We start from the raw sequence: 27,583 nt of genomic DNA, 5'->3' as shown, positions 1-27,583 counted from the left end.
TAAGTAAATTACGTAGAGATACAGCTCATGGATATTTGAACTACTACAGTATCTTTGCCTTTTGAAATCACTCCTCACTTCATTTTACTCTACAGTATGTCAACGCCCAGAGCATTCGGAAGCTGATCACCCTGTTTCGTCTACGACTGCAATCGAGATTGCTTTTGCTCAAAAGAACCTCATCTTACAGATGGGCTGGCATTGAAATTGCTGATCGCTCAAAATAATCTCCCTTTACTAATTCTAGGACGATGAAAGCGTCCATCGTCCCGACACTTTCTTATGATCGGGCAGATTCTTTCAAATTAGCGGCAGATGATATACTTATTAGGTGACATAATTAAGCTATGGGTGGGTGTTCTTTTCCTGTGCGTTTTCGCAAATATACAGATCTGCTTCTCAATACAAATGTAATAAATGTTGTAAGGAATATAATATTTACAACATTCACTTAAACTTCGTAGGGAAATGGAAAGAAAGGGTAAATAATAGTTTTATTTTGTCGACAGGATGTTGATGTGATGTGAAAATAAACAAGAATAAGTCCACTACATTTAGGTTGAGTGACTTCAACGATGCACGGTATTAGTCATTACCGAAAGCTCAGTAATTTCTTCAACATCTGGTTGCCATGACAGACAGTTCAGCTCTCTTCCTCTCACTGTGCACGACCAGGACCTAGCCACACGCCTTAGCCCGTTTTTGAAACTCTTCGTCCTGACTGCGTAGATGTACGGATTCAGGGCAGAGTTCAAACAGGCGAGCCACGTTACTATAAGCTCGATGTAAAATGGTATTGGTGTGTTAGTGACCACCGACCAAGTGTTTGCCATAGCAAAAGGACTCCATGACAACATAAACACACCTGGGAAAAACGAAACAATCAAGTGTCAACTTGCTATCTCTTAATTATATTTCAACGCCGATAGATTGCCTGCATCAATATTTCGCCCTCCGCAAATGAAATTAAAACCGATTCTCACAAAATGAGTTATGGAACCACAATGAGCATGGACTTTTTAATTTCCATAGATCTTTGGAGCACCGACCTCTTGAGTATTCAGATCCACTGCCCCTGATAATTTGATGAGATACAAAGTTTACGCACAAAAGACCGCCATGGTGTATTACACTTACCTACTACAATAAGTACTGTCATGGCTGCTTTCGTCTGCGTCTTATTAAAACTTCTGGTTAGCAGATTGGACTGACGTTGACTGTTTTCGACGGAATTAGTAGGTACACTAACACCAGAGTGAATTTCTTCCGTAGTATCTGTTCGACACATGCGTACTTCAATCGTGTTGATCTTTCGAGCTTGCTGTCTGTAGTCATTTAAAACAAAACTTGCATAGGTAAGGCTGCATTCACAAACACCCTTGGATGGAGGGCGAAGGATTTCGGGCGGGGGGGGGGGGGGGCTTTTATGTTGTCATGATTTCTACTTACCAAACCCTTCTGTTTTGCAAAACTGGCCTCTATAATGACTAAAATTTCAACGTAACCTTTCAATAACAATTTGAGAGATACCTTATTTAATAACATTCTCCCATTGACAATAAATTATTGTACATTTTTTGTTTTTTGAGGACTTTGACAGAATACAAACTATTTAGTATAGTGCATAGTGTCATCAATAACAACTGGAAGCTTCAGGTCAAACAACCTTTGAATAACAATTTGGGAAATGATAACCTCTGTGTTATTTGAAGTTTCCTCAGTCATAGCGTACTATGTATAGTGAATCAACATTTTCAACGAAATTCCTAAATCAAATTTCTTGCACACATGCACTTCTAACTACCTTAGTCTGATCTAGTACATTAACATCAATAATTAAGAGTACATAAACATACAGATTTATCGAGTTTTGCATTGTAAAATAATATTCATAGTTTCCTCATAAACTACAATGTATAGTGGATCAACATTTCGGTGAAATTCCAAAATCAAATTTCTTGCACATACATGCACTTGTAAGCACCCTAGTCTTATCAAGTATATTAATATCAATAATCAAGCGAACATTATTACACAGATTTACCGAATTTGTATTATAAAACACATTCACGGTTTCCTCATAGACTATAATGTGTATTGGATCAAAATTTTCGGCGAAATTCCAAAATCAAATTTTTTGTATACATATGCACATGTAACCACCCTCTACTAGCCTTGACAGTGACGTGACAAATGTGTTCAGAACACACCTGATTACAGTTGTATCATTTTTATTCGTCCGTATTATGAGAATAATCAAATAAGATAATAAAGAAATAAATAGTCCATGGCTTTCTATAGTAAATATACTATAATTTGTGAAAAGTTAAGTCCAATACATTTAGCCAAGATTGAGAAATTACTTCACAAAATTTGAAAACGGGTCTCAAATCCACACACTGCCCCGCTGATAAGCATGGCCGCCATTTTGCTAATGAGCCGGTCCTAGCACAAAACTGCCGACGTGTCTCCAAAGGCTGATGTGGAATGTTCCATTATGAAAGTCACAAAGTCGGAGGGTACAGTATGTAAGCTTTACAATGAGGGGTCACAATCGACTGTCGGCCGAAATATGTGGAAACGGCACCAAAACTAAAATTTTGGAAACGAAATTTTACCAAAAGTAACCTTCTGATTCAATAGTATGGTTTCTAATATATCGATGAAACTAATATTTCGATATTTGGAGCGAACGCAAAGTTGCAACTGCCCTGTTTTCATAGTTCAATGGCAGTGTGTTTGTTGATTGAAAGTATACACAACTTTGTACAATTGGTCTCACTTAGTACTTTACATTTGCTGAAGATTTGATGCAAATCGGTCATGAAATGGTAAAGTTACAAGCATTTAACCAATTTTTTGTGCCATTGTCTTTCCTATACAACAATGGTTAATAATGGCAAACACCCTTCCAAATTGATGCTGAAAATTTAATTCTTCAAAAATCCGTATCTGCAAACTGGATTATCCGATTTTTATCAAATGAAGTTCATTCTTCTTCGTTTTAAGAGTTCTATCCTGATACAACATTTCTGATGCTAAGAAAAACATGATCAATTTTCACCTGACCAGGCTTCCTCTACTGATCAAGTACAATTATGTCAATTATTCAGGGTCCATATGCACAATTATCATACATGCTATGCCAGTATAGCCATTCTTCTATTGTTCAGACGGTACTGATATGAACCCATATTTTAACTAGTGAAAATACTGTAACCGAACTACTAACAGCTACGCGTGCGAGTGACTTTCGCTGTTATGTATGACCTTCGTTGGTATATGTACATATAAAACAGCTGAGCGAATAAGACAAATGACAATCCGGAACGTCATTATGACTATGGTCAAAATTCTGTTGTTTGCAGTAACTTCATTGGCACGGCACTTAGGCACAAGTTCAGTTGCACCGAAAACATACAAACGAACGCATTGAAAATTTGTATCATTTGCCGACACCTGTCATCGTTCACGGCCGGGACCATACAGTGCAGTGTTTTCATGTTGTCTACGCTGCTGAAGATTACATGTAAGATACCGGTTGACATTGCATCATGAAAGAACCGCCTTACGACAAGTTTTCTGTTGATTAGCTTAAGTATATGGGTGGGGAATTACGTTGTTCACAGCCGAAAATGAGCCGCAAAAATCCAGCCACACTGAAAATAATGCGATAGACAAGGTTGAAGGTGAACATAATATTTCCGATTTGTACCTGTCAGTGAGATTCACAGGTTATGATCATGTCTGGTAGCAGCCTTTAGTGCTATTTAGGCAAGCCAGGAACGAAAATAAATGAGCAGACGACGGAAATACCTCAGAAATGTTTTATTCGTACAGCAACAAATCACCAACTAGTTACGACACTACAGCTTACTGTGTACTCACTTAATGTTTTCCCTAATCCGCTTACTAAGATGGTAAATTCGGCATATTTGACGACATCGTAATATTTAAATTATTCGCTTGAAAAGTGCTCCATAAACCCTCATTTGAAGTGGAATGGCCCAAGACCGCGTTCAAGAAAAAATGGTGAGGGGGGCGGGGCTGGAGGAATCGCGATTGAAATCTTTTTTTTTCAGATCCCCCCTCCTCCATACCCTCAAAAATTTCCAAGTTCCCCTCAATACCCTCAAAAATTTTCAAGTCCCCCCCCAAATTACCATATAGCCGCATATTTATTAGGAATTCACGCTGAGTAAAAAAACATGTAATGTGTCGTTCTGCACGCAGATGTTCAACACTACCTCTTATCAGCAGGTTGTAGAACCATATACCTAGGGTAAGTTCTTAAATTGATTCATTTTTAAATGCATCAGTGAACTTTTTGGATTTTTCAGTCTAAGCCGACTTGAGTTTATCCAACTCTGGCCAGTTCAATGGCACCAGCTGAAAAGCACACAAAATGACAGTCATGAGAGAGTATGAAAATTGTGTATTCCTAGCTACGTTTAACCAAACTGTGAAAAAATGAGCACAGTGACCTACCGAAATTTTTTTCAAAAGTACAAGACATATACAACTTAGATGCCACTTATAAAATGTTTTACAAAATTGACAATACTGGAGGGTTAAAATATTCCATGAAATTAATGTTTTAAGCCCAGAAATTTTGGGTATAATAATGGCAAATTTGATAAAAAAATAAAAGATTCCATTTAGTGACACATTTTTTTCCATTTAAATCAGAGTCTTTACAGTTCAAAGTTTTACTTTTGTGTTATTGGTACGATGAGATGTGAAAATTTTATTCACTGCATGAACTTGAAAAGAATGGTTTTATATATTGATTTTAAGTGATTTTAGAAAAACTGACTTTTCATCGTACATTTGTATTTATTAAGATCAAGTATGGTGACCTCATCTTTTTTCTCTAATATTTGATTGTTCTTATATGCCAAAATTCAAAAATCCATGGTAACTGTTAGTCCCCTACTTTTCTATGTGTTGCTCTCTGGCTGGATCTTGTGTACAAGTAGATGTATGTTTCACTGTCAATTGAGTGTCCTATGACCGAAACTCTTCTTAAACTACATCAGAGTCAGAGCTACATGTATCACTGTCACTGCTTGTATGTAGTAGCTGGGCAGTAGTTGTATTAACTTCTTATTTTGACAATATTTTTGTTCAGTATATACAACTGCGTTCTTGTTCTACTCCCTACAGCATGTTGAGCTGTCAAGTATTCAGCCTGCCAACACAGCCTAGTGTACCGTGCATTTGCACCATTCAGTTATCACCTATATTTAGACAAATGCGCTTTATTGACAACTGAATATTGTGTTTTTCAGCAGCATGCTTTAGAGAGACACCAAGAAACTGTGTTTGATACATTGCATAGAAATATTGAAAATTATCAACAGTTGTAGCTCCTGCCCAATTACAAGGCCAACTTGTTCTACGAAAATTTAATGGCATTCATACATTTTAAGGCTTTCTCGAGATTAAAGACATAAAATATGACAAAACGGTTCTAGATTTTGTTTAATTATTACTAACATTAGAACCATTGGACGACATCAAAATGTTGGGAGTTTCAGCCCCCCCCCCCTAGGCAGAGCAAAACTTTCAAGTCCCCCCTCGACTACCCCAAAAATTTTCGAATCCCCCCTGAATTCCTCCAGGCCCCCCCCAACCACCACCACTTTTTTTGAATGGGGCCCAAGAGCGGAATAGTATCAAGAAGTGATACGGTTGTCATCACTCCTTAGCAACCAACTTTTTATAAGTACAGCCAGGAGGGAGCAAGGTCGATTTTAGTTGATTTCGTCACTAATTTCGGAGCGTCCGTAGGAAAACGGTCACCAAAGCATACATGTATGATAAAGGGATTATTGCACAAAAAATAATTGCAATCATACCAATCCATAATCCAATAACACTAGGTCAGAATTCGTAAGACAATAGTCGTAAACATTGACACAAAACAGCACAGAACAGACAGTAACTGGACAGACTGGTACACAAACAAAGTCAAATTCATGAAAGAAAGATATATGGACCTCTCGCCAAAAGACCAAGAAGTGATGTCAGGTGTTTCGAAAATAGTAAGCGCATCCTGACCCATATGTGGCACCCACCATATCTCAATCTGTAAGTCAGATAGGTAGTGGTCACTAAGGCCCCATGTCACTGATGCCATCAGCGATCATTTGTCGAAGAGAAATATTGTTTTTATCTACCAGCTTGCGATACCTGCCAAAAAAGCGTTTGAATTTAGAGACAAGTCTTGCTCTGGCGTAACCTTGATGTAACAGCTTGTAAGAGAGATGGCCAGGTCTCTCTACAAAATAACCATATGAACTGCATGCTCCTGCCTATCGAATAATCTTGAAAATGTATTTCTCACATTCCTGGCCGCTGGGAGTGCGGGATCGACGGTGTGGGAAAAATCGATCCCACACTCTCAGAAATCGTCCCACACTCTGCAGTAAATATTACACGAGCTGTGATTGGATGATGAAGAGTCGATTTCGTTCCACGCGCAAAATGTTATCCAATGGCACGACGAGTAACACACGGGCCGATACTACAAAGTAAGCAGGTCAGAGTACAGTGGCAGACGACAGAGTTGTTACGATTTTTGATAATATTGTACGTGTCCAATGTGAATTTAACGCAATTTGTGGTCAAGTAAGAAAAAGAATCTCACACACCAAGGACCTGGGATCAGATTTGTGGCGAGTGTGAGACAAAATATCCCGAACTCGTGTGAGAAATCTGATCCCAGGTCCTTGGGGATGCGAGATTCTATTAAGCCTATAAGCTGATGAGAGTGGAATATTACTGATGAGGTGTGGACAATTGATTATACTAAAGCTGAAATCATCTCTCTTGTCACCTAGCCTAGTAGAAAGGTGACCATTAGAGTCAAATTCAAGTAAAATGTCCAGATATGAAGCAGAAGAGGCTGTTTCTCTAGTTTCTTTAATCTCAAATTCTGGAGGATAAATCATAGCGAGATAGTCACTCAATTTTGAGTTATTCATTGAAATAACATCGTCTATGTATCTAAATGTTAGGTTGAAAGTTCTAGCTACAGAGACCTTTTTCTGTTTGATAAGGTTCTGGATAAATTCTGCCTCGTATGAGAACAGAAATAAGTCGGCAAGCAAGGGAGCACAGTTAGTGCCCATAGGAATTCCTATACACTGTTGGAAAATGTTTCCTCCAAATTCAACAAATATGTTGTCAATGAGGAAATCAACCATACTGATAATGTCTTTCTCGGTATAAAACACTTTAGCGTTAGTTATGTAGAAATATACCCTAATACTACACATTTGTAACGGCGTGAACCGTTTTGTAGAAAAATGCTTGGTTGATGATGTTTTTCAAGCGTTCTTGCCATTTATCATGTGGTATTGTGTATGGTGTCCAATCCATGCCAAAATTACTACTTTGATTTTACAACACAACATGCTATTTCACAACTCAACATGCTATTTGACAACACATCATGCACTTCCAAATCCTATTTTACAACTCAACATGCTCTTCCCAATTTCATTTGACAACACATCATGGACTTCCAAATCCTATTTTACAACTCAACATGCTCTTCCCAATTTCATTTGACAATTCAACATGCTATTTCACAACTCAACATGCTATTTGACAACACATCATGGACTTCCAAATCCTATTTTACAACTCAACATGCTCTTCCCAATTTCATTTGACAACACATCATGGACTTCCAAATCCTATTTTACAACTCAACATGCTCTTCCCAATTTCATTTGACAATTCAACATGCTATTTCACAACTCAACATGCTATTTGACAACACATCATGGACTTCCAAATCCTATTTTACAACTCAACATGCTCTTCCCAATTTCATTTGACAACACATCATGGACTTCCAAATCCTATTTTACAACTCAACATCCCATTCTAAAGCTAGCTCTGCGGAGCAGGGCAGTGTTACTGGCTATCGAACAAGATTCAAAATGGCGGACGCGAAATGGTCCCCTCGCACAGAGAGAGAAATGCGAACTTTGCACAAGTCTAAAAACGCAGCTTAGTACATTGTGTATCTAAACAAAATGAGCGTGCTCGAAAACTAGGATCGATAGGATCGATCACGATTATAAATTAAAAATTGGCTGTTTTGGAAAAGAAACTGCGCGCTGCAATCAGCAGTTTTGTCTATTGTGCACCGTGCGTGGGAGGCTTATCGTGAAAGACCGAGATTTACTATATGGCGCATCTGATACGGATATGGTCCCATCGCATAGAGAGATGAAAATAGGCTTTGTCTAAGTTCAAAAGCACAGCTTAGCTCATCGTGCATCTAGACAAGTTGAGCGTGCTCAAAATAGGAGATCGATCACGATTTGGGTGAAAAAAACCGATTGTTTTCGGTGGAGAAACTGCGCGTTGCAACCAGTGGTTGGTTTTGCCTATGGCGGTCAGCAAGGCTGTGGTGGGAGGCCTTTAGCCGGCAAGAGGGGTAACCATTGGGGAGTGGAAAATTTTCGAAAAAAAAATTCCCCACAAATTCAATAAAAATAATCAGCAAAAGAAACTTGAGAAAAACAGATGACGCACTTAGGTAAAAGGAAAAAAAATCCGTCAAAAGTTACTTTCTGAAACATTTTTATTTTAGTCTGCATCAGATATACTATGATTCTTTGGCCAAGAAGGGGGGGGGAGGGGAGATCTGAAGGGTATGATCGTGGCCAGTAAATGAAGTAACTTTTTATTTTATAACTTTTTGTTCTGTTCATCATATGTTTTTCTTTCACTGAAGTTTGGCATCGTAAAGTAATTCGAGATATAAGATAATATAAAAATCATATCTGTGATATCGATTGTTAACAACTGTATTGTGGGTCTTTACACTATGATTAATTAACAAGAATTCAACAATTCAGGCAGCTTGCATCGGTACATAAAATGGGAAATATTCACCAACCATATGACAAACAATCACTTTCTTTGTATTTCACTATTCAACGAAACTGATTTCCATTGTAATGTTTAAACTTTATTTTACAATTAAACATTACGGATAGCGACATTACAGCCATGACAACTGACAACTAAGCCTCAGCAAGCGGAGATGTAAAATACGAATATGGGGCCAGACAAGGGTCAAAGCTCTGTTGGAACGGACTTCGCGAGAAAGACTGTGTGGATAACAACCGATAGAGGTCGCTGTAATGTCGCTATCCGTATTCTTCTGCACTATTGCATTTCACACGCACGGTATTCAACCGTCAAGACAAGTGTACAAATGAAATTTTGAAAAGAAAAATACGGATTTGTAATGTTTAATTGTAAAATAAAGTTTAAACATTACAATGGAAATCAGTTTCGTTGAATAGTGAAATACAAAGAAAGTGATTGTTTGTCATATGGTTGGTGAATATTTCCCATTTTATGTACCGATGCAAGCTGCCTGAATTGTTGAATTCTTGTTAATTAATCATAGTGTAAAGACCCACAATACAGTTGTTAACAATCGATATCACAGATATGATTTTTATATTATCTTATATCTCGAATTACTTTACGATGCCAAACTTCAGTGAAAGAAAAACATATGATGAACAGAACAAAAAGTTATAAAATAAAAAAGTTACTTCATTTACTGGCCACGATCATACCCTTCAGATCTCCCCTCCCCCCCCCCTTCTTGGCCAAAGAATCATAGTATATCTGATGCAGACTAAAATAAAAATGTTTCAGAAAGTAACTTTTGACGGATTTTTTTTCCTTTTACCTAAGTGCGTCATCTGTTTTTCTCAAGTTTCTTTGGCTGATTATTTTTATTGAAATTTGTGGGGAATTTTTTTTCGAAAATTTTCCACTCCCCAATGGTCCACCCCTTGCCGGCTAAAGGCCTCCCACCACAGCCTTGCTGACCGCCATAGGCAAAACCAACCACTGGTTGCAACGCGCAGTTTCTCCACCGAAAACAATCGTTTTTTTCACCCAAAATCGTGATCGATCTCCTATTTTGAGCACGCTCAACTTGTCTAGATGCACGATGAGCTAAGCTGTGCTTTTGAACTTAGACAAAGCCTATTTTCATCTCTCTATGCGATGGGACCATATCCGTATCAGATGCGCCATATAGTAAATCTCGGTCTTTCACGATAAGCCTCCCACGCACGGTGCACAATAGACAAAACTGCTGATTGCAGCGCGCAGTTTCTTTTCCAAAAACCAAAAACAGCCAATTTTTAATTTATAATCGTGATCGATCCTAGTTTTCGAGCACGCTCATTTTGTTTAGATACACAATGTACTAAGCTGCATTTTTAGACTTGTGCAAAGTTCGCATTTCTCTCTCTGTGCGAGGGGACCATTTCGCGTCCGCCATTTTGAATCTTGTTCGATAGCCAGTAACACTGCCCTGCTCCGCAGAGCTAGCTTTAGAATGGGATGTTGAGTTGTAAAATAGGATTTGGAAGTCCATGATGTGTTGTCAAATGAAATTGGGAAGAGCATGTTGAGTTGTAAAATAGGATTTGGAAGTGCATGATGTGTTGTCAAATAGCATGTTGAGTTGTGAAATAGCATGTTGAATTGTCAAATGAAATTGGGAAGAGCATGTTGAGTTGTAAAATAGGATTTGGAAGTCCATGATGTGTTGTCAAATGAAATTGGGAAGAGCATGTTGAGTTGTAAAATAGGATTTGGAAGTGCATGATGTGTTGTCAAATAGCATGTTGAGTTGTGAAATAGCATGTTGTGTTGTAAAATCAAAGTAGTAATTTTGGCATGGATTGGACACCATATATTGTGGTATACAATGTGGAAAAATCGAAAGTTTTAATAGATGTTATTTTTGAAACTGATCTTGATTTCAAACTTTCCAAGAGTTCCTTCGAATTTTTTAATATCCACATTTGATTTATACCACTCCGAGAAAAGACAACATCACAGTATGCTTGAAGTCCCCGTTTAACAGTACAAAGAACAGAAGTCAGTATCTTCGATAACTCTGTTGTTGAACATTTTGAAGATCCTGCGATGAACCTAACTTTGTAAGGTGTTTTTGGAGCTTTGGTATCCATTATAAGCTAGGCAACTTATTATGGTTTATCCTTTGTTGTAATATTAAAATTATCCATGAATGACTTATGGTTTGCCAACATTTCAGATTTGTTGAACATTGATTGTCTGTAAGTGGAGTTGGTGGAGGTCTTAGTTACACCAAGCTCGGCTATAAGACATTCAAAATAATACTTCTAACAGACAAATACAATGTTATTGGCAGCAGGGACGACAACATATTTGTCATGGATATCATTCAAACACTTAACAGCATCAGTATCTTTAAATACAGAATAGGGTCTTCTGCAAACATATAATTTTAGTCGACCAATACGGCCACGAACTATTTTCCTCACAGATTTGACCCATTCTGACTGTTTCTAGCTCTACATCCTCCCTTTTAGCCTATTTTCTTGCATATTCTTCAACAGAGTATATAATAATCGTAAAATTATGGTTCCAGTTGATCCTGCGAGGTTCTCCCACAAGATAATATCTTACGAAGGTGGTGATGTTCAACCAAGTTCAGATCACCAGTGATGACATGGCCAACTGGAGTGTATTTGAAGGGAGATGTAGAGCAGTCACAGGATGCTGGTTTCTGAAGGAATTCATCAATTTTTAAGTGCCACAATGCCTTATTGTAATTGAATATTTTATTGGAGATTGTCTTGGTGTACCGATACGACAGAATAGGTACAGACTGGTTCTTAAAGTATACAAGTATAGTTGATGTAACCTTAGAGTGTCCGCATTTTGACTCGGTGCTGCGCAGCTTGTCAAAATACGGACATATCACTCGAATACGACGCGGTATCGCCCAAACTTCGTGTAATAACCCCTAAATATTGCAAGTTTTAAATTGGGGAAAAACTATTCACAGTTTTATTATTGACTCCCATGTACACTGGATCAACATTTTCGGCGAAATTCCAAAATCAAATTTCTTGTACACGCATGCATTTGTAAACATCCCATGCTAATTTATGACATTTATATTAGTTATCAAACGTCTATAGATGAGCAGATATTGCTAGTTTTACATTGGAAAATATTATACGCATTCATAGTTTTCTCATAGACTACGGAAGTGTAGTATCAACATTATTGATGAAATCCAAAATTAAAATTTTGTACTCGCGTACAAGCAAATACATTTACATGAATTACTGCACACATATAAATGTAGAGATATAGCTTGTTTTTATGGGACAAATGTTAATAGTTTGCCTAATAGACTCCCATGTATTATGATTTGATAATTTTGGACGAAGCACTATATCTGCCACATTTTGCCTTCCGGGGGGCCTTCAAAATTATAGAAAGTCAGAAGGGGGACTTGAACACATTGCAAGTTTGTTAGGGGGTATTCGAAAAAATCTGAGAACTTTTCCGGGAATCCCCCCCCCCCAAGATGTGTTTGTGAATGCAGCCTAACTGAAGAGATTCAACTGAATTTATGTTAATATGTTCAGTGTTTTTTACAAATATTTTCCTAAATCGTATTCCTGGTCTCAGTGATTACAAAATCGAATATTGTAATGTGTATAATAATACTGATGCACAGAACTGGATGTTGTCCAAACGAATTTCAGCCCGGACATTAAAAAATATTCATTAACAACAACGTACTTGTACATACATAGGCTATGCTGACGTTGTAAATATTGTGTCGGGCAGTCCTGAAGACTGTCAACTGGTCGATAAATTTATAACATAGACGGCTATCAATCACCTTTCAACATACACAGAGTTCATCCTGACCATCGCTCCGAGATCATTAATGTTTTTTCGGTAATAGGGGAAGGAATGGTTTGAATAATGGGTACTGGAATTTAGCACAAAATATCACAGACTGCGAGACCAAAAACATCACAGACAATCAGACGGACAGACAGACACACAGACAGAGAAAGGCATGCAGGAACAGGCAAGTACATGTATAGGTAACATTTTCACTTAATGTTGAATTTCTGGCCACTTTTGAAATTTGTCTTATTACTAAAAAAAGAACACACAACATTCTTTTGGTAGGGACAGACAGACAAACCGATTCTTCATGCGTGGGCTTCCTTCAATTCTTCATGTTACATGTATACACAACTCATAGTGAGTAATCCCCATTAGTTGGAATGATAAATTTTATAATTACTCCCGCAAATGTCTCTTGTCAGTTAAACATGATCGATATACCAGCAGAAAAATTAACACTGAACTTTTAGAAAGCATTTGCAAGCAAAAGCGAAGTTCCAGAGACCAGAGCAGCGGAAGAAACAAGAGAATGTGTGACAAAGATAGGTGCAGAATGAAAGAGTGCTTTGGATTTTAATATTCAGGGCTGATAGCAGTAAACACCATAATACAACTAAAAGCAAGGCAGTCCGGGGAATTACAGTACACAGATTACAAATGCCTACATGTACGGTAAAAACGCAACAGATACATACGGGGGCGACAACGCACGGAAATGTTTAGGCCTATCAGACGACATTCTCGCGAGCCAGAGCAATAATTTTCGCTCCGCTGACCTACCCAGAAATCAATCGCTTGACGGGTAGCGCTGAGTTGTTGCCGTAAAGAGGCGTGTCATTTACGACGATGATCAGACGAGAGGAAACATCGGACCTAGGCCGTTGAAATTGAGCCACATGCATTTTCATTTGATTAAAAGCACAGACTAAAACAATTTTCATTGCTATGTCGCTGTTTTCACAAGATACTGACCATTTGATCTTGGAAAGTTGAGTTACTTTTACGTGCAGCCAACGCATGCCGGTGCATGACAGACAGTACGTTCACTATGAATGCCTAGCTCTGCATGGCAGGGCTGTGTGTTACCGGCGTTAAACGGCCTCCCACCACAGCCCCGCAGACTGATATAGGAAAAACCGCTGGTGGCTCCTCAGAAATAAGGCGGGCAGTTTCTTCGCCAAAACAGCCGATTTTGAGTCCAAATATTGCATTGATCATCGTTTTCGAGCACACCCACCTCGCCTAGGTACACGATGTGCCCAGCCGCGCTTGTAAACTTAGGGAAACGCTACTTTTCTCTCTCTGTGCGAGCGAGGCGATCGATGCGCCGCCATGTTGTCTCATGAGCATTCGGGCGAAACAGTATAGCGCCACGTACGGCGAGTATTTAGAGAAAAATAAAATCAAAAAGCAACAAAAAACAAAGCGAAAGAAAGCTAGAATTATTAATAACTGAACGCAATATGATAGTTGAGCAATGCCAAATAAAAAATAAATAAATAAACAAACAAGAAATGCCCGTAAAACCCGTCCGAGCTGAGCGATGACGTCATAAGCGTGTCGCAATGCATTCTGGGTAATTAAGGTTAAATTTGTGTATAGCATGTTCTATGGTAGTAAAACCGGAAAAAGAGAAAGAAAGAAAGAAAGAAAGAAAGAAAGAAAGTGAGCAAAAACTAACAGTTCCAGAGCTGGTCTCTGGAACTAATTAGCAAATCAGCTAATACATGGAATACCAGCGGACAGCTAAAATATACTGTAATATTGTTGTGGTGATTTATGGGAAACACGAATAATTTACTGTGCTACTTTTCCCTCTAGATAAAATATTATCTCTTGTATTTATTTGTGGCCTTTGAAAACTCAAGGGAAACTAGAAAGCATTTGCAAGCAAAAGCGAAGTTCCAGAGACCAGAGCAGCGGAAGAAAAGAGAATGTGTGATGAAGATTGGTGCTACTTTAGCAAACTTTGAAAAATAAGTTTTTTACATTTGGCATACTGAGAATATCATCATATACACCTGCTTTTTTATCATCTTTGACATAAAAGGACAAATTATACTGCTGTGTAAAGATGGAAACAGTTGTGAGACTCAAATAAATTTACAAATTTAATTTCCCTAAACCAAAGTTACAATTGCCTATGAGAACGATACAATAAACCCAAGTCGCGGTACTGACACTTCATAATTATTATTATTATTATTATTATTATTATTATTGGGCCTCAGCCCAAGTACATTTGTTTTCATTCCGTGGGAAAAAACTCTGTAAGGTATAACAATTTCTGGCTGAGCCCAGGGAGGGCAAAATGTCTTGGCTTCATCTTTCTTGGCATAATAAATGGCGTAATGATGTTAACTGAATGGAAGTGCTGCTCTCAGCCAGTCTTGAATAAGTGAGATGTGAATATTAATGCTTCTCTATCTGAGTTTTTGCCACAAAATCTTCTGAATATAATCAAAATGTGCATCGAAATGCAACAATTAATGCACCCTCCGTTTCCTAGGCGATGGCACGACCCTTGCTACACCCACTGGACGAGCCAAAGTGGGAGGGGCAATTTCAGTTTGGTCGAACAAGAGGGCTCGAGACCAGAATTTAACATTTAAACTTGAAACATGTTTAATCGCTGACAAGATGTGGACTAGTGTTAATCAAAGTAAAAGTGTGAAAAGGAAAGGTTTTATATTCCGGACACAATGAAAAACATTACGACTGGAAACTGTACCCCCAGTTGAGAATAGTAATGCCCACAGCGATGGAGAACACTTATCCTTGAGCTGAGAAAACCAGACCATCATTTCGAAATACAGGTGCAGCCAACGGAGCTACTCATCGAAAAAGCTATTCCAGGAGCAATTTTTGAGGGCAGGGGAAATTTTAATTTTGCTAGGGCAGGGAACATTTTTTTAGGTGGTAGGGGAGCAAATTTTAGTTTTCTTTGTAGGGCAGGGCGGATATCGGTTGATTGTCCTGGGGACAGGGCTTGGCGAAAATTTTTTTGAGGGGAATTGTTTCCAGGACAGGGGAAATTGGCAAGTTTTTTTCGCCACAGGGCGAGGGAGTTTCAATAATTCACAGTGGGGAGGGGAAACAGGCAAAAATAAGTGGGGAGTGGGTAAAAATGAAGTTTGCGTGTGGGAGGGTAAGTCGAAAAATTTTCAGTGGGAGGGCAAATTATGAACAGCTAATTAATTACCCTCTTGACTTAAAATTAGTCACTTCACATTATTTGTCATGCGCAGTATATCTTATCATAGTAAGGACCTTTTTAAAAGTGCATTGTTCGTTGGCTGCACCTGGAAATAGAGCTGCAGATTCGAGAAGCTCGTTCAAAATAGCTAGGTACACCCCGTAAAGGGGTGGTTTCGAGTTTTGAGGGCAAATTTCGCCTCCTTGATATAGAAATCGTACGTTTGTTTTTCCAGGAGAACACACCATTTGACACAAAATTTGCATGTAAAGGGGTCGCCAGTAAGCACGTGGTCAAATCTGGCATAAGAAACAATATGAAATGTTGGGTAAAGCCAGTCCAAAATAAACTGATTTGAACTTTTGTGTTTTGTAATTTATACCACTGCAGTAACATAACCTTTTTTTGACAACATCACACAATGTAATACGTTTTGATACTGAATACTCTGACGTATTCTGTGTCTCCTTTGCTAAAAAATACGGTATGCAGATTACCATGTAAGGAGATGATGACGTCAAGACAGATTTGTTGGGCCTAGTGTGTTTGGTCCTGGATGGTGCAGGAAGTTTTGTCAAGGTAGCTTGTGTATTTATTTCCTAAATGGGAGAGATTAGGGTCGATCAAAACGAAGGCCGAAGAATTTTATGATACTCTAAGCGAGCTGAACTCTAACGCGAATGGTTGGATAATTCGGAGGATGTCTAGAATGATCTCGTCTCATTAAGATTATTTGGCGGTCAGTATTGAATTTCAACTGCATCACAAGTTTGCGAAATGAGTATTCCGTCGAACCGTCAACGAACGATATTTTAGAAATCTGGAGACATGGCAAATCGCATTTTTATTTTAGTATTTTATATTTTTACAAAAGATTTAAGAAGCAATGATTTTGTCGAAAATTCTGAAAAAATATAGGAAGATTTGATCGCGAACACATTTTCACTTGGGGTCAACTAGCCCTGCGTACGATGCTGTGTGTTCTGCTACAGCTAATCGCCCCGCTCACCACAGCCCTGCAAAGACCCGTACGTAGGGTCGGTGACTTCAAATCCATTTTGGGACGTGACGTAAAAAGCCAAATTACTGCCGAAATTCAGCGTTCTTAGGCCCAAGTCTTATCCCAGCCTACCTCAGCTACTCAATCGCTTCCAAAAATGACAGTCTTTTATTCACTTCTCGTAAAAAACCGTTAATGTCAGCAACTCTCTCGCTAGCCCTGCATACGATGCTGTTTATTAGCTGTAGCACATGGCATCGTACGCAGGGCTAGGGGTCAACATGGGGTCGCAGCCATGTTGCCTCAAAACTTATTTTTGTCTGCACTCAAAACTCAAAAATGTCGGATATGAACCTGAAAAATCGATGCAATTTCGTCAAACTTCGGCGAAATTTCAGCCTATAGACAAAATTTCATCTAGGTAAGGTAAATTTACTGAAATTTGATCGACAAATAATCCTGAGCTTGAACGTGACAGCTCGCCTTCTCCGAGAAGTAAAGCATCCAGCTGCCCATACACAGTTGTCCATATGGCCAGGTTTATGAGATTGTTTTCAAGCGACGGCGGCAGACCGTACGGGGCTCTGGATATGAACCTACCGCCGGTGTAGCTGTAATAACTGTTGAGTTGTTTTTAGTGCCCACGGATGAAGTCCTGGGGGAGTTATAGGTTTGGTCATGTCAGTCCGTCCGTCCGTCCGTCCGTTCACGCAGATATCTCAGACATGCCCTGGTCAATTTCTTTCAAACTTTGCACAAGAATAGTACCCAACCCCATACAGATGCACGTCGATTTGTTTCACAATGCGATCGAATTTGGCCGTGTTAGAGGACTTTTTAGTTCACACCTCCATAGACTCCCATGTATAAGGCAGTTCTCCATAGACTCCCATGTATAAGGCCAAGAAAAATAAAAATTTAGTTTCTCATCGTATTCATATTGCCTTAAGGATGCAGTGACACAGTTTTTTGTCCCCACGGATAAATTCCAGGGGGCTTACAGATTGGGTCATATCCGTCCGTGAGTCCATCAGTGAGTCCATCGCTTCACGCAGATATCTCAGACATTTTGACAAAATATCATGTGACCTTGGTGACCTTTGACCTCAAATATACATTATTGTCCATAACTTAGTAACCACAAGTGCTAAACCTTTCATATTTGGTATGATGGGACACCTTATGATGCCACATAGAGGTCTGATTTTTGGTATATAGGGATAAGTTAACAATATAATTTGTTTGACAAAACGTCACGTGACCTCAATGACCTTTGACCTCAAATATACATATTTGTCCACAACTCAGTAACCACAAGTGCTACATCCTTCATATTGGGTATGATAAGACACCTTATGACACCATATATTGTACCTCATTAATTATGCACATATCTAATTTTGAGCGAGCCAATAGAGCTAGAGGTCTGATTTTTGGTATATAGGAATAACTTAGCAATACAATTATTTTGACAAAATGTCACGTGACCTCAATGACCTTTGACCTCAAATATATATATTTGTCCACAACTCAGTAACCACAAGTGCTACACCCTTTATATTTGGTATGATGGGACACCTTATGACACCAAATATTGTACCTCATTAATTATGCGCATATCTAATTCTGAGCAAGCCAATAGAGCTGGATGTCCGATTTTTGGTATATAGGGATAACTATAGGGTAGAAATCTAAATGTGCCCATCTAAATATTAGACATCTACCATCGAGAACAAAAGAAATTTGCAGTAATTTGAATATTTAAGGAGTTTAAGCAATTTCCACTATAAAGAACGAACCCCTGCCTCAAACTCCACAAAAGTTGCTAGACATATTTTGCCATTGTCATGCCATTGCTTCGTTTAATAACCAGTTAATCAAATGCCTAATTGACAGGAGGAAATTCAAGACCATATTTGAAAAGTAGTATATATTGTCCTCAAAATCACTCTATCACGGCCCAAGTACTCATTGCCTTCAGCAATACTGCCTTGTTATTGTTATTATTATTATTATTATTATTATTATTATTATTATTATTATTATTATTAAAAACGTCTTTAAAGCGCACTACACATACGTCTCAGCGCGCTGTACATGACTGAAGAAAAATAATACATGTAACTTTGGTTTAGGGAAATTAAATTTGTGAATTTATTTGAGTCTCAAAACTTTCCATCTTTACACAGCAGTATAATTTGTCCTTTTATGTCAAAGATGATAAAAAAGCAGGTGTAAATGATGATATTCACAGTATGCCACATGTAAAAAACATAACACAGCGACAGCATTCGCGGAACTAATACCAGACGACAACATGTTAAACAGCGATAATATGAACAGTTCTAAAGGCCTGTAAGAAATTAGGTAATCAATCGGCAACTCAATTACACTGCAACGTAGCTGCAATGATTGCGTAGCGAGAGGTCGGTCGCTGAATTTTACGTTGAACGCGAACCCTACGCTGAGCTACAAGGCCCTATGCCATGGGCGATTGGTCAATCAATTTTCCCAAAATCATTTGGTTTTGCCATAAAACCAGGGATCAAAAGTGCGATCGCCTATTTTGGGTAAATTCAGCGAGGGACCTCTCGCAACAATCATTGCAGCTAAGTACGCGACGATACAACAACAGAAAACAACTAAAAGCAAGGCAGTCCAGTGAATTACAGTACACAGATTACAAATGCCTACATATACGGTAAAAACCACAACAAATACATACGGGGGCGACAACGCACGGAAATGTGTATCAGACGAGGGGAGTCATCGGACCCAGGTAGACTGAAAGATTCCGTTGCGTGCGGGCACTCCGGTGCACTGCGACCTACGACGTACATACGACCTACTGCGCCGGAGCACCCGCATGCGACGGAATCTTTCAGTCTACGGACCTAGGCCGTTGAACTTGAAAACCGAGGCCACATGGCTACCCACTCAGCTCCGGACAATCAACAAAGAAAACCTCGTATATGTAAACAAATATCTTCGGCAAAACTTATAATAAAGTTACAAAACCCATCTTCAAAATGCGATCGCTCTCCGAAACGTTACAATATCTAAGCTCTTAATCTTTACGGCCCTGATACGGCTTTTGCGGCCCGAGGTCGTACGGCGGAAGGGCCCGAGTGTTCTAGGGCCTGTACGCCTTTCTACCAAGGGCCGCAAAAGCCGTATCAGGGCCGTAAAGGTTTTATCATATACCTTATGGAATGATAAGGGACCGTTCAGTTTTTACGGCCAGGGGGCCGGCAAAATCCAGGGGGGGTCATCGTAATTTTGGAATCCGCAAAGGGGGAGGGTCATCGCTTTTTCACTGGTAGGAAAGGGGGGGTCACCACATTTTCAAAAACATAATACCAACAATAAAGTTCACTTTATGCCATGGCCATGATCGACCCTCTTTACCGGCGGGCCGCCTTAGGCGGCCCACTACAATAAATAGACATTATGTATTACCCATGACCCTCTTAACGGGCAGACGCCTTTGGCGGCCCACTCCAATTAGGTTTACTTCATGCAATGGTCATGATCCGACCCTCTTTACCGGCGGGCCGCCTGCGGTGGCTGTTATAGCGCTGACTTCGATCGTCTTACGAGTAGGATACCAGAGATCGACCAGAGTAGTGGCTTGTGGATGACAAATGGCAATCTTTATTTCTTCGATAAAGATGCTTACAGAAGAGCCACTGATGTTAAAAGGCTACTCTATCAACTTAACTCCTAACTATATAACTTCTTAACTTAATTATACATGGAAATGCGATTCAACCCATTACAATAATTCAAGGTAAAACTTAATTGGACAAACAACTATGAAAACAATCAGCGGGTAATTAATTACAAATCTTAATCAGTGAAACTGTTTCATAAGCTATTCTTCCGGAGAACTCTCGTAGATTAATTACACACTGGCGAAAACAACATATATTATTAAAAACGTCTACCCTTAAACTTTCAACTTGTTCATACAAAAATCCGTTTATGCTGACATCATCCTGAGCAAACATCTGCTCAACTACTTTGTGATAGTTTAGCCGGCTATTGAACCACTCTTTTTTGGGAGTGGAGATTTAGCCGAGTGGTTCTGTCTGTGGCCTCTCAGCTAGGCGACTGATGCCGTATGTTGTGGGTTCGAATCGGATTGAAAACTATCCGTATTTCCGACAATTAAGAGTATGCGTGAATTAGATGAGTCATGCTAGATTACCATCAACTTTGTGTTGTTTGTCAAGTACCCAATTAACACATAACTGTTAGATTTCATGAAGTCAAGTTACGTAAAATTCACAGAGTAGGTTCACTTAAACTGTTACACACTGAACTCTGTACTATACTGAAAGTTTGAACTTCGTACCACACTAAAAGTTTTCTGAGAAACAAATTTCCTTCGTAACACGGCCAACTACAATAAATTGACTTAATGTAATACCCAACGGCAATCTTACTGTAAAATTCCCAATTGAAGACGCGGCTTGTATTAGAAATATTTTTGAGGGACCCCTGGGATCACGCACTGAATAATGGTAATAGCCGCGCGCCTTCAGCGGCCCTGTCCAGTAAAGTCTACTTTATGCAATAGCCATGATCGACCCTCTTTACCGGCGGGCCACCTTTGGTGGCCCACTAGAATAAAGTTGACTTTACGTAATGGCCCATGACCCTCTTAACCGGAGGGCTGCCTTTGGCAAACCACTCCAATAAAGTTTACTTTATACAATGTCCATGGACATGAGTTGTCTATGGAAATGAAGTTAAAACTTGCCTTACAGTCGTCCTAATTAACAGACGTTTCAATGGATGTGGCTGAGAAGTTTGTGCACTGGCATCTCTGCTACACAAATAAAGTGCGCCGCGTAGCCTACCGGAGTTCAAATCCAAACCATGCGGGTAAATTTGACATATGGGTTTTGGTTATTTTTCAGGGGGGTCATCAATTTTTTTCGTCTGATAAAGGGGGGGTCATCTTTTTTTCACAAAAAATGCAGGGGGGGGGTCTGGTTTTTGAACACCGGCGACAAGATTTTGCCGCCCCCCCCCCCCCCGGCCGTAAAAACTGAACGCTCCCTAAGCATGTAGTTTACTAGCCCTGCGTACGATGCTGTGTGTTCCGCTACAGCTAATCGCCAAACAATTAGCGGGGCTATTAGCTGTAGCGGAACACACAGCATCGTACGCAGGGCTATTAGTTTACATAATATTCAGCATCGTTTTGGAGATAAAAATCCGTGCGATATCAGTAATTCATCGCCATTTGTGTCGGTTTTTCATAATACGATGGCCGCTTCCCGTCGCGGATTGACATACATAATGACGTCATTTGTTTACCAGCAGAATTCTAGAACGCGCAAAGCAACATCCGTACTATTACGTGACAAATACACAGGATTTCACTAGAATTTAGAAATAAAAGCCGGTGTCACCGGCGCGGCTCCACTGTCGCCACGCGCAACTACGATCTGAGCGAGCAGACGTTTTTCTAAGTCTCAGTCGCGCTGGCTTTGTGTACGAATGGAACGTTTGCGGATAGCAACGCGCGTAGTAACCAGAATCGAGATAGTTCAGAAATGCCCACATTTGGGCACCGGGCCGGGGCATGATAAGTAAAAAAAGTGCATGGATCTGAGGGCGTTTTCTCCCATAGCTTTACACAGGCACGCGAATGTAGGTATATGATAATGAACGATCACACACGGTCGCTATGCTTGAATCATCGCAAAGCATGTCCGCCAGACGAGTCTAAACCAGGATGGAAGGCGTATGACGTAACAGTATAGCGCCACGTACGGCGGGTATTTAGAGAAAAATAAAAAGCAAAAACCAACAAAAAACAAAGAGAAAGAAAGCAGGAATTATCAATAGCTGAACGCAATTTGATATTTGTGCAATGCAGAATAAAAAAAAATAAATAAACAAACAAGAAATGCCCGGGAAACCCGTCCGAGCGGAGCGATGACGTCATACGCTTGTCGCAATGCATTCTGGGTAATATAGGTAAAATTTGCATATAGCATGTTCTATGGTAGTAATCATAGGGGATAGCCTATGTGTCCGTCCCCAGGGGCGGGTAGGTGTTTTGTTGTATTGCTAATAAAGGTTTATTCTACCAAACGTTGGTGTTTTGGTCTTGCACTGCCCTTGACAATCTTGCGTAAACGTATTATCAGCATGCTGCATCTATTATCTGACCAGTTGCAGTTTGATTGCCTAATTCGCCAAAGCAAGCAAGGTGGTAATTTAGTCAATTATCTGATGAGGTTGAGTGCCTCATTTGCCAAAGTGAGCAAGCGTAAATTATTAATCTGTGGACGCTGTCACCAGATTATCACCGGATTAACTTTGACAAAGTCAACAACGAGCGCACCAGCAAGGTATAACTGTTTCATCTTGACCATCAAGTTAAATCGAGTAGGTTGTTTTTATGAAATATGAAAGAGGAACTTATGAAATAAACAAGAGCAATTCAAATCATTGTGAGAGACGAGCAAAATATTACAACAAAATAAAGAAAAGTTGATATAATATGATACCTCGCTGCTCGGAATATGAAGAAGTACGTGATGTTGATGGTGGCCATCGAAGGTAACAGACCGGCAAAGAGGTAGGTTAACCCGTAGACCGCAGAATACCTCCACTTGGTTGTGCAAGTGAATGCAGCTGGAATGAAGTCGTATTTCCCAAATCCAAACAACGGCAAGATTGATAATGTTCCCATGTACATCCAGAGACCGCAAAGTGAGACCGCCATTGCCTTTGTGGTCATAATTTGAGAGTAGTGGAGGGGCTTCAAGATCGCGATGTACTTTTCTAGACTCATAAGTCCAAGGGTCCCGTACGACACGGAGCAGAGTAAAGACGTCAAGAAACCTTTAAACTGACACAGTATCCGCCCGAAAACCCAACGGCCGTACGCTGACGAGATAATCGTCAGTGGTAGGACGAGGGCTCCGTAGGTCAGGTCCGTCGCGACCAAATTCATCATGTAAACGCCAGCGATGTCCCGTAATTTCGGCGTTTTTATGAAGACAACCAAAACCATGAAATTTCCAATGACGATAACAATAACGAGAAAGGACATGATGCATGGAAGAACGACGTTTAAGGTCGCCCATGGGTGAAAAATTCTTCCAACAAGATCGCTAGTATTTGCGACTTCCATTTCTCACGAAAATTGACTTTTCTTATTTCAAACCTGTCTTGCTTGACGATTTGAAATAGAATGTGCGGCGTCGGTGTTTCATCAAACCTAATTCTCCCTTCATCAGAGCGTAGAACAATCAAACGTATTGATCCATGAGAAAATTAAGGTCGATATTACCATGAAAAACAGAGACAGGCAAGTATTGTTATTGCAGTCCAATCATCGACAGGAATAAGATCGAGAAAAGCGCCCTCAACTATGTCGCCACCACGCATGCGGCCGATTTGTTCAGTAAAACAAGACGAAAACTGATTCATAAATTGAGTGATTACCTGCTAGTTGCTTTGCTATATACATCGATAATAATGATCGTTAACAAAGAAGAAGGTCATCTGAAACGTGTGCCATTTGCACTCACGACTAATTTCAACAAAATGTTTGCAGTGTAAATGGATTTGGAAAGTGACAGAACTTTACCTATTGCTCTCAAGTATCAGTGTGATAACGACTTTGTTCAACACTCGATACTCTTATATATATATATATATTATATATATATATATATATATATATATATATATATATTATATATATATATATATATATATATATATATATATATATATACACAAAATGTATACAATGTGCCCTCCCGGTTATCACCATAATGGCTTTATGGCAACCTCTGAACTTGGGCACAGAGAGTATATATATATATATATATATATATATATATATATATATATATATATATATATATATATATATATATATATATATATATATATATATATATATATATATATATATATATATATATATTATAGATAGATAGATAGATAGATAGATAGATAGATAGATAGATAGATAAGGCGGAGAAGATCAGAAAGAGATAAAAGAAAATAACAAACTTCTTGGATGTGACATTCATTCTGAGCGACGGCAGAGTTCTATCCGTATACCGTAAACCAAACGACCAAACTATGTGTGTCCATAAACAGTCTTATCACCCGCCAGCTACTTTTAAACACATATCTGACGCAATAAGCAAACGCATCTCGACAATATCCAATGATAAGGGCATCTTTGATAAATATAAAGGTCAATACAATAAGGCGCTAAAGACAAGCGGATACACCGAACAAATTGAATATGTCAAGACCGACCAATTATCGAGGAGAAACAATAACAGGAAACGTCATATCACGTGGTTCAACCCCCCCTTTCAGCAAGAACGTGGAAACTAATATTCGGGTATCCTAAATAATAGACTGGTGACATTCCTTGATTTAGAAAACTAGTTGATGAACAAAATGGCTTGAGGAAATCAAGGGCTTGTATAGATCACATATTTGTTCTTACTACCATAATTAGAAATAGAAAAGCTCAAGGTCTGTCAACGTTTGCTGCATTTGTAGACATGAAAAAAGCTTTTGACTGGGTTAACAGAGATATGCTGTTTTATAAACTAACTGCACTATGGGATAAATGGTAACTTTTACAATACTATTAAGAATATGTATCATAATCCATTTTTTTGTATAAATATTGATGGGTTTTTGTCTCCATGGTTCAGTACAAGTTCTGGGGTGAGACAGGGGGACGTTCTTTCTCCCACTCTATTTTCAGTGTACTTAATGATTTGGCAGTTGAAATTAATGACCTCCACATTGGCATTCCTGTGGGTGATCGGATGATTAGTGCCCTTTTATACGCTGACGATATAGTGATTGTAGCCGACTCCGAAGATAAACTTCAAATTGCAATCATAGTACTTGCCCATTGGTGTCAAAAGTGGCGTATGGTCGTTAACGAGGCCAAAACACAAATTGTACATTTTAGAGATCCAAATATTGATAGAACAAATTTTGTTTTTCAGTACAATGAGAAAACATTAGATATAAATACCTTGGGGTTGTACTGGATGAATTTTTAAATTTCGATGTCACAGTAGGTACACTAAGTGATGCAGCTGGTAGGGCATTAGGGGCTGTAATCTCAAGAATGCACAAATACAGAGATTTTAGGTTTGGTACTTTCACCGCTTTATTTAACTCTTGTGTTACACCAATTGCGGATTACTGTTCTTGGATATGGGGTTATGTTGATAATATGAAATGTGATTCTTTACAAAATAGGGCAATAAGATACTTTCTTTGGGTCCATAAATTTGCACCAAAACTTGCTATAAATGGTGATATGCGTTGGACTCCATCGAATGTGAGACATAAACTAAATATCCAAAGGTTTTGGAACAGAGTTGTTAATATGTCACACGACAGAATCACAAAAGTTGTTTTTCTATGGGATTACAATCTAAGAGATAGAATCAAGAATTGGTCTAATGATATAGCTAATGTATTTAGAGATATTAATTTACATAATAAGTTTTTAAATCTTGAAACTTTAAACTTGGACTATGCCTCTTATAAGTTAAAAGATATTTTTGAAAGAAAGTGGTGTACAGATGTGTGTAGAAAACCCAAGTTAAGAACATATGTAACTTTTAAGTAAAAACATGAAACAGAAAATTATTTACTGCAACCATTGTCAAGACCGAAACGCTCAATTCTTGCACAATTCAGAACTGGTATTTTGCCTTTAAAAGTAGAAACAGGCAGATTTCAGCAATTACCGGTAGAAGATAGAATCTGTAATTTTTGTCCAGGGACTGAAATTGAAGATGAGAAACACTTTCTTTTTGATTGCTGTCTGTATGATTCCCTAAGAGATACATTATTTGGAAAAGTGTGTGCGTTATACCCAGAATTCAGTGCTCTTCATATTACTGATAAGGTTGAACTACTGATGCTTAAAACACCTGACTTGTTGGCAAACCATATCTTTGATGCTTATAATATGAGAAAGGAGACAATGTATAAATTAGAAAGATAAACTCCTCTCACTCAGAATACTGTTACTTTTTCAATTTATTTATTTCTTGTTGAAATTGGTTTTCTGTGTCTTATAAGCCCAAGGGGCTGGATGTGGCAAGTTCTAACAGATATTGTACTACACATGTGAGCAAAATGTAATCTTTAAGCCCACGTAGGACACGTTAATAAATGAAATACAACAACAACAACATCAGCAAGAAATTTCTTCAACTTGTTGATAAACACTTTCCAACGGGGTCTAAACTTCACATGATCTTCAGTAGGAACACAATTAAAGTGAGTTACAGCTGTATGAAGAATATGTTAAGTATAAACAAATCTCATAATAAGAGAGTAATCACCGGAGACCAACGTCAAGATCACCAGCTGATTGTTATTGCCGGGATAAGTCTACATGCCACTTGAAGGGTAACTGTCAAGTAAAAGGTGTGGTTTACAAGGTTGAGGTATCAACGCAGGACAACGCAGAGAAGGTTAACATCGGCCTCACTGATAACGCCTTTAACACGCGCTACACTAACCGCATGCAATCGTTTCGTAACGAGAGATACAACAATAATACCGAGTTGTCAAAGTTTGTATGT

The 27,583-nt window shown here is 38.9% G+C and overlaps 1 protein-coding gene across 1 annotated transcript; it reads right to left on the bottom strand.

Annotated features, from left to right (window-relative positions):
• Positions 1 to 469: 469 nt before the first annotated feature.
• LOC139121161 (beta-1 adrenergic receptor-like) lies at positions 470 to 24,195 on the bottom strand. The gene is made up of 3 exons (XM_070685837.1): positions 23,492 to 24,195; positions 1,138 to 1,325; positions 470 to 865 (listed from the first exon to the last, which is right to left on the bottom strand). Exons 1-3 carry the CDS (start codon positions 24,118 to 24,120, stop codon positions 570 to 572), a joined length of 1,113 nt encoding a protein of 370 aa, XP_070541938.1. The 5' UTR covers positions 24,121 to 24,195; the 3' UTR covers positions 470 to 569.
• Positions 24,196 to 27,583: the final 3,388 nt, after the last annotated feature.

This window comes from Ptychodera flava, chromosome 21 (genome assembly GCF_041260155.1).
Source record: "Ptychodera flava strain L36383 chromosome 21, AS_Pfla_20210202, whole genome shotgun sequence".
In the NCBI taxonomy this organism is placed as follows: domain Eukaryota; kingdom Metazoa; phylum Hemichordata; class Enteropneusta; family Ptychoderidae; genus Ptychodera; species Ptychodera flava.
This window is presented reverse-complemented; position numbering and strand designations above follow the sequence as displayed.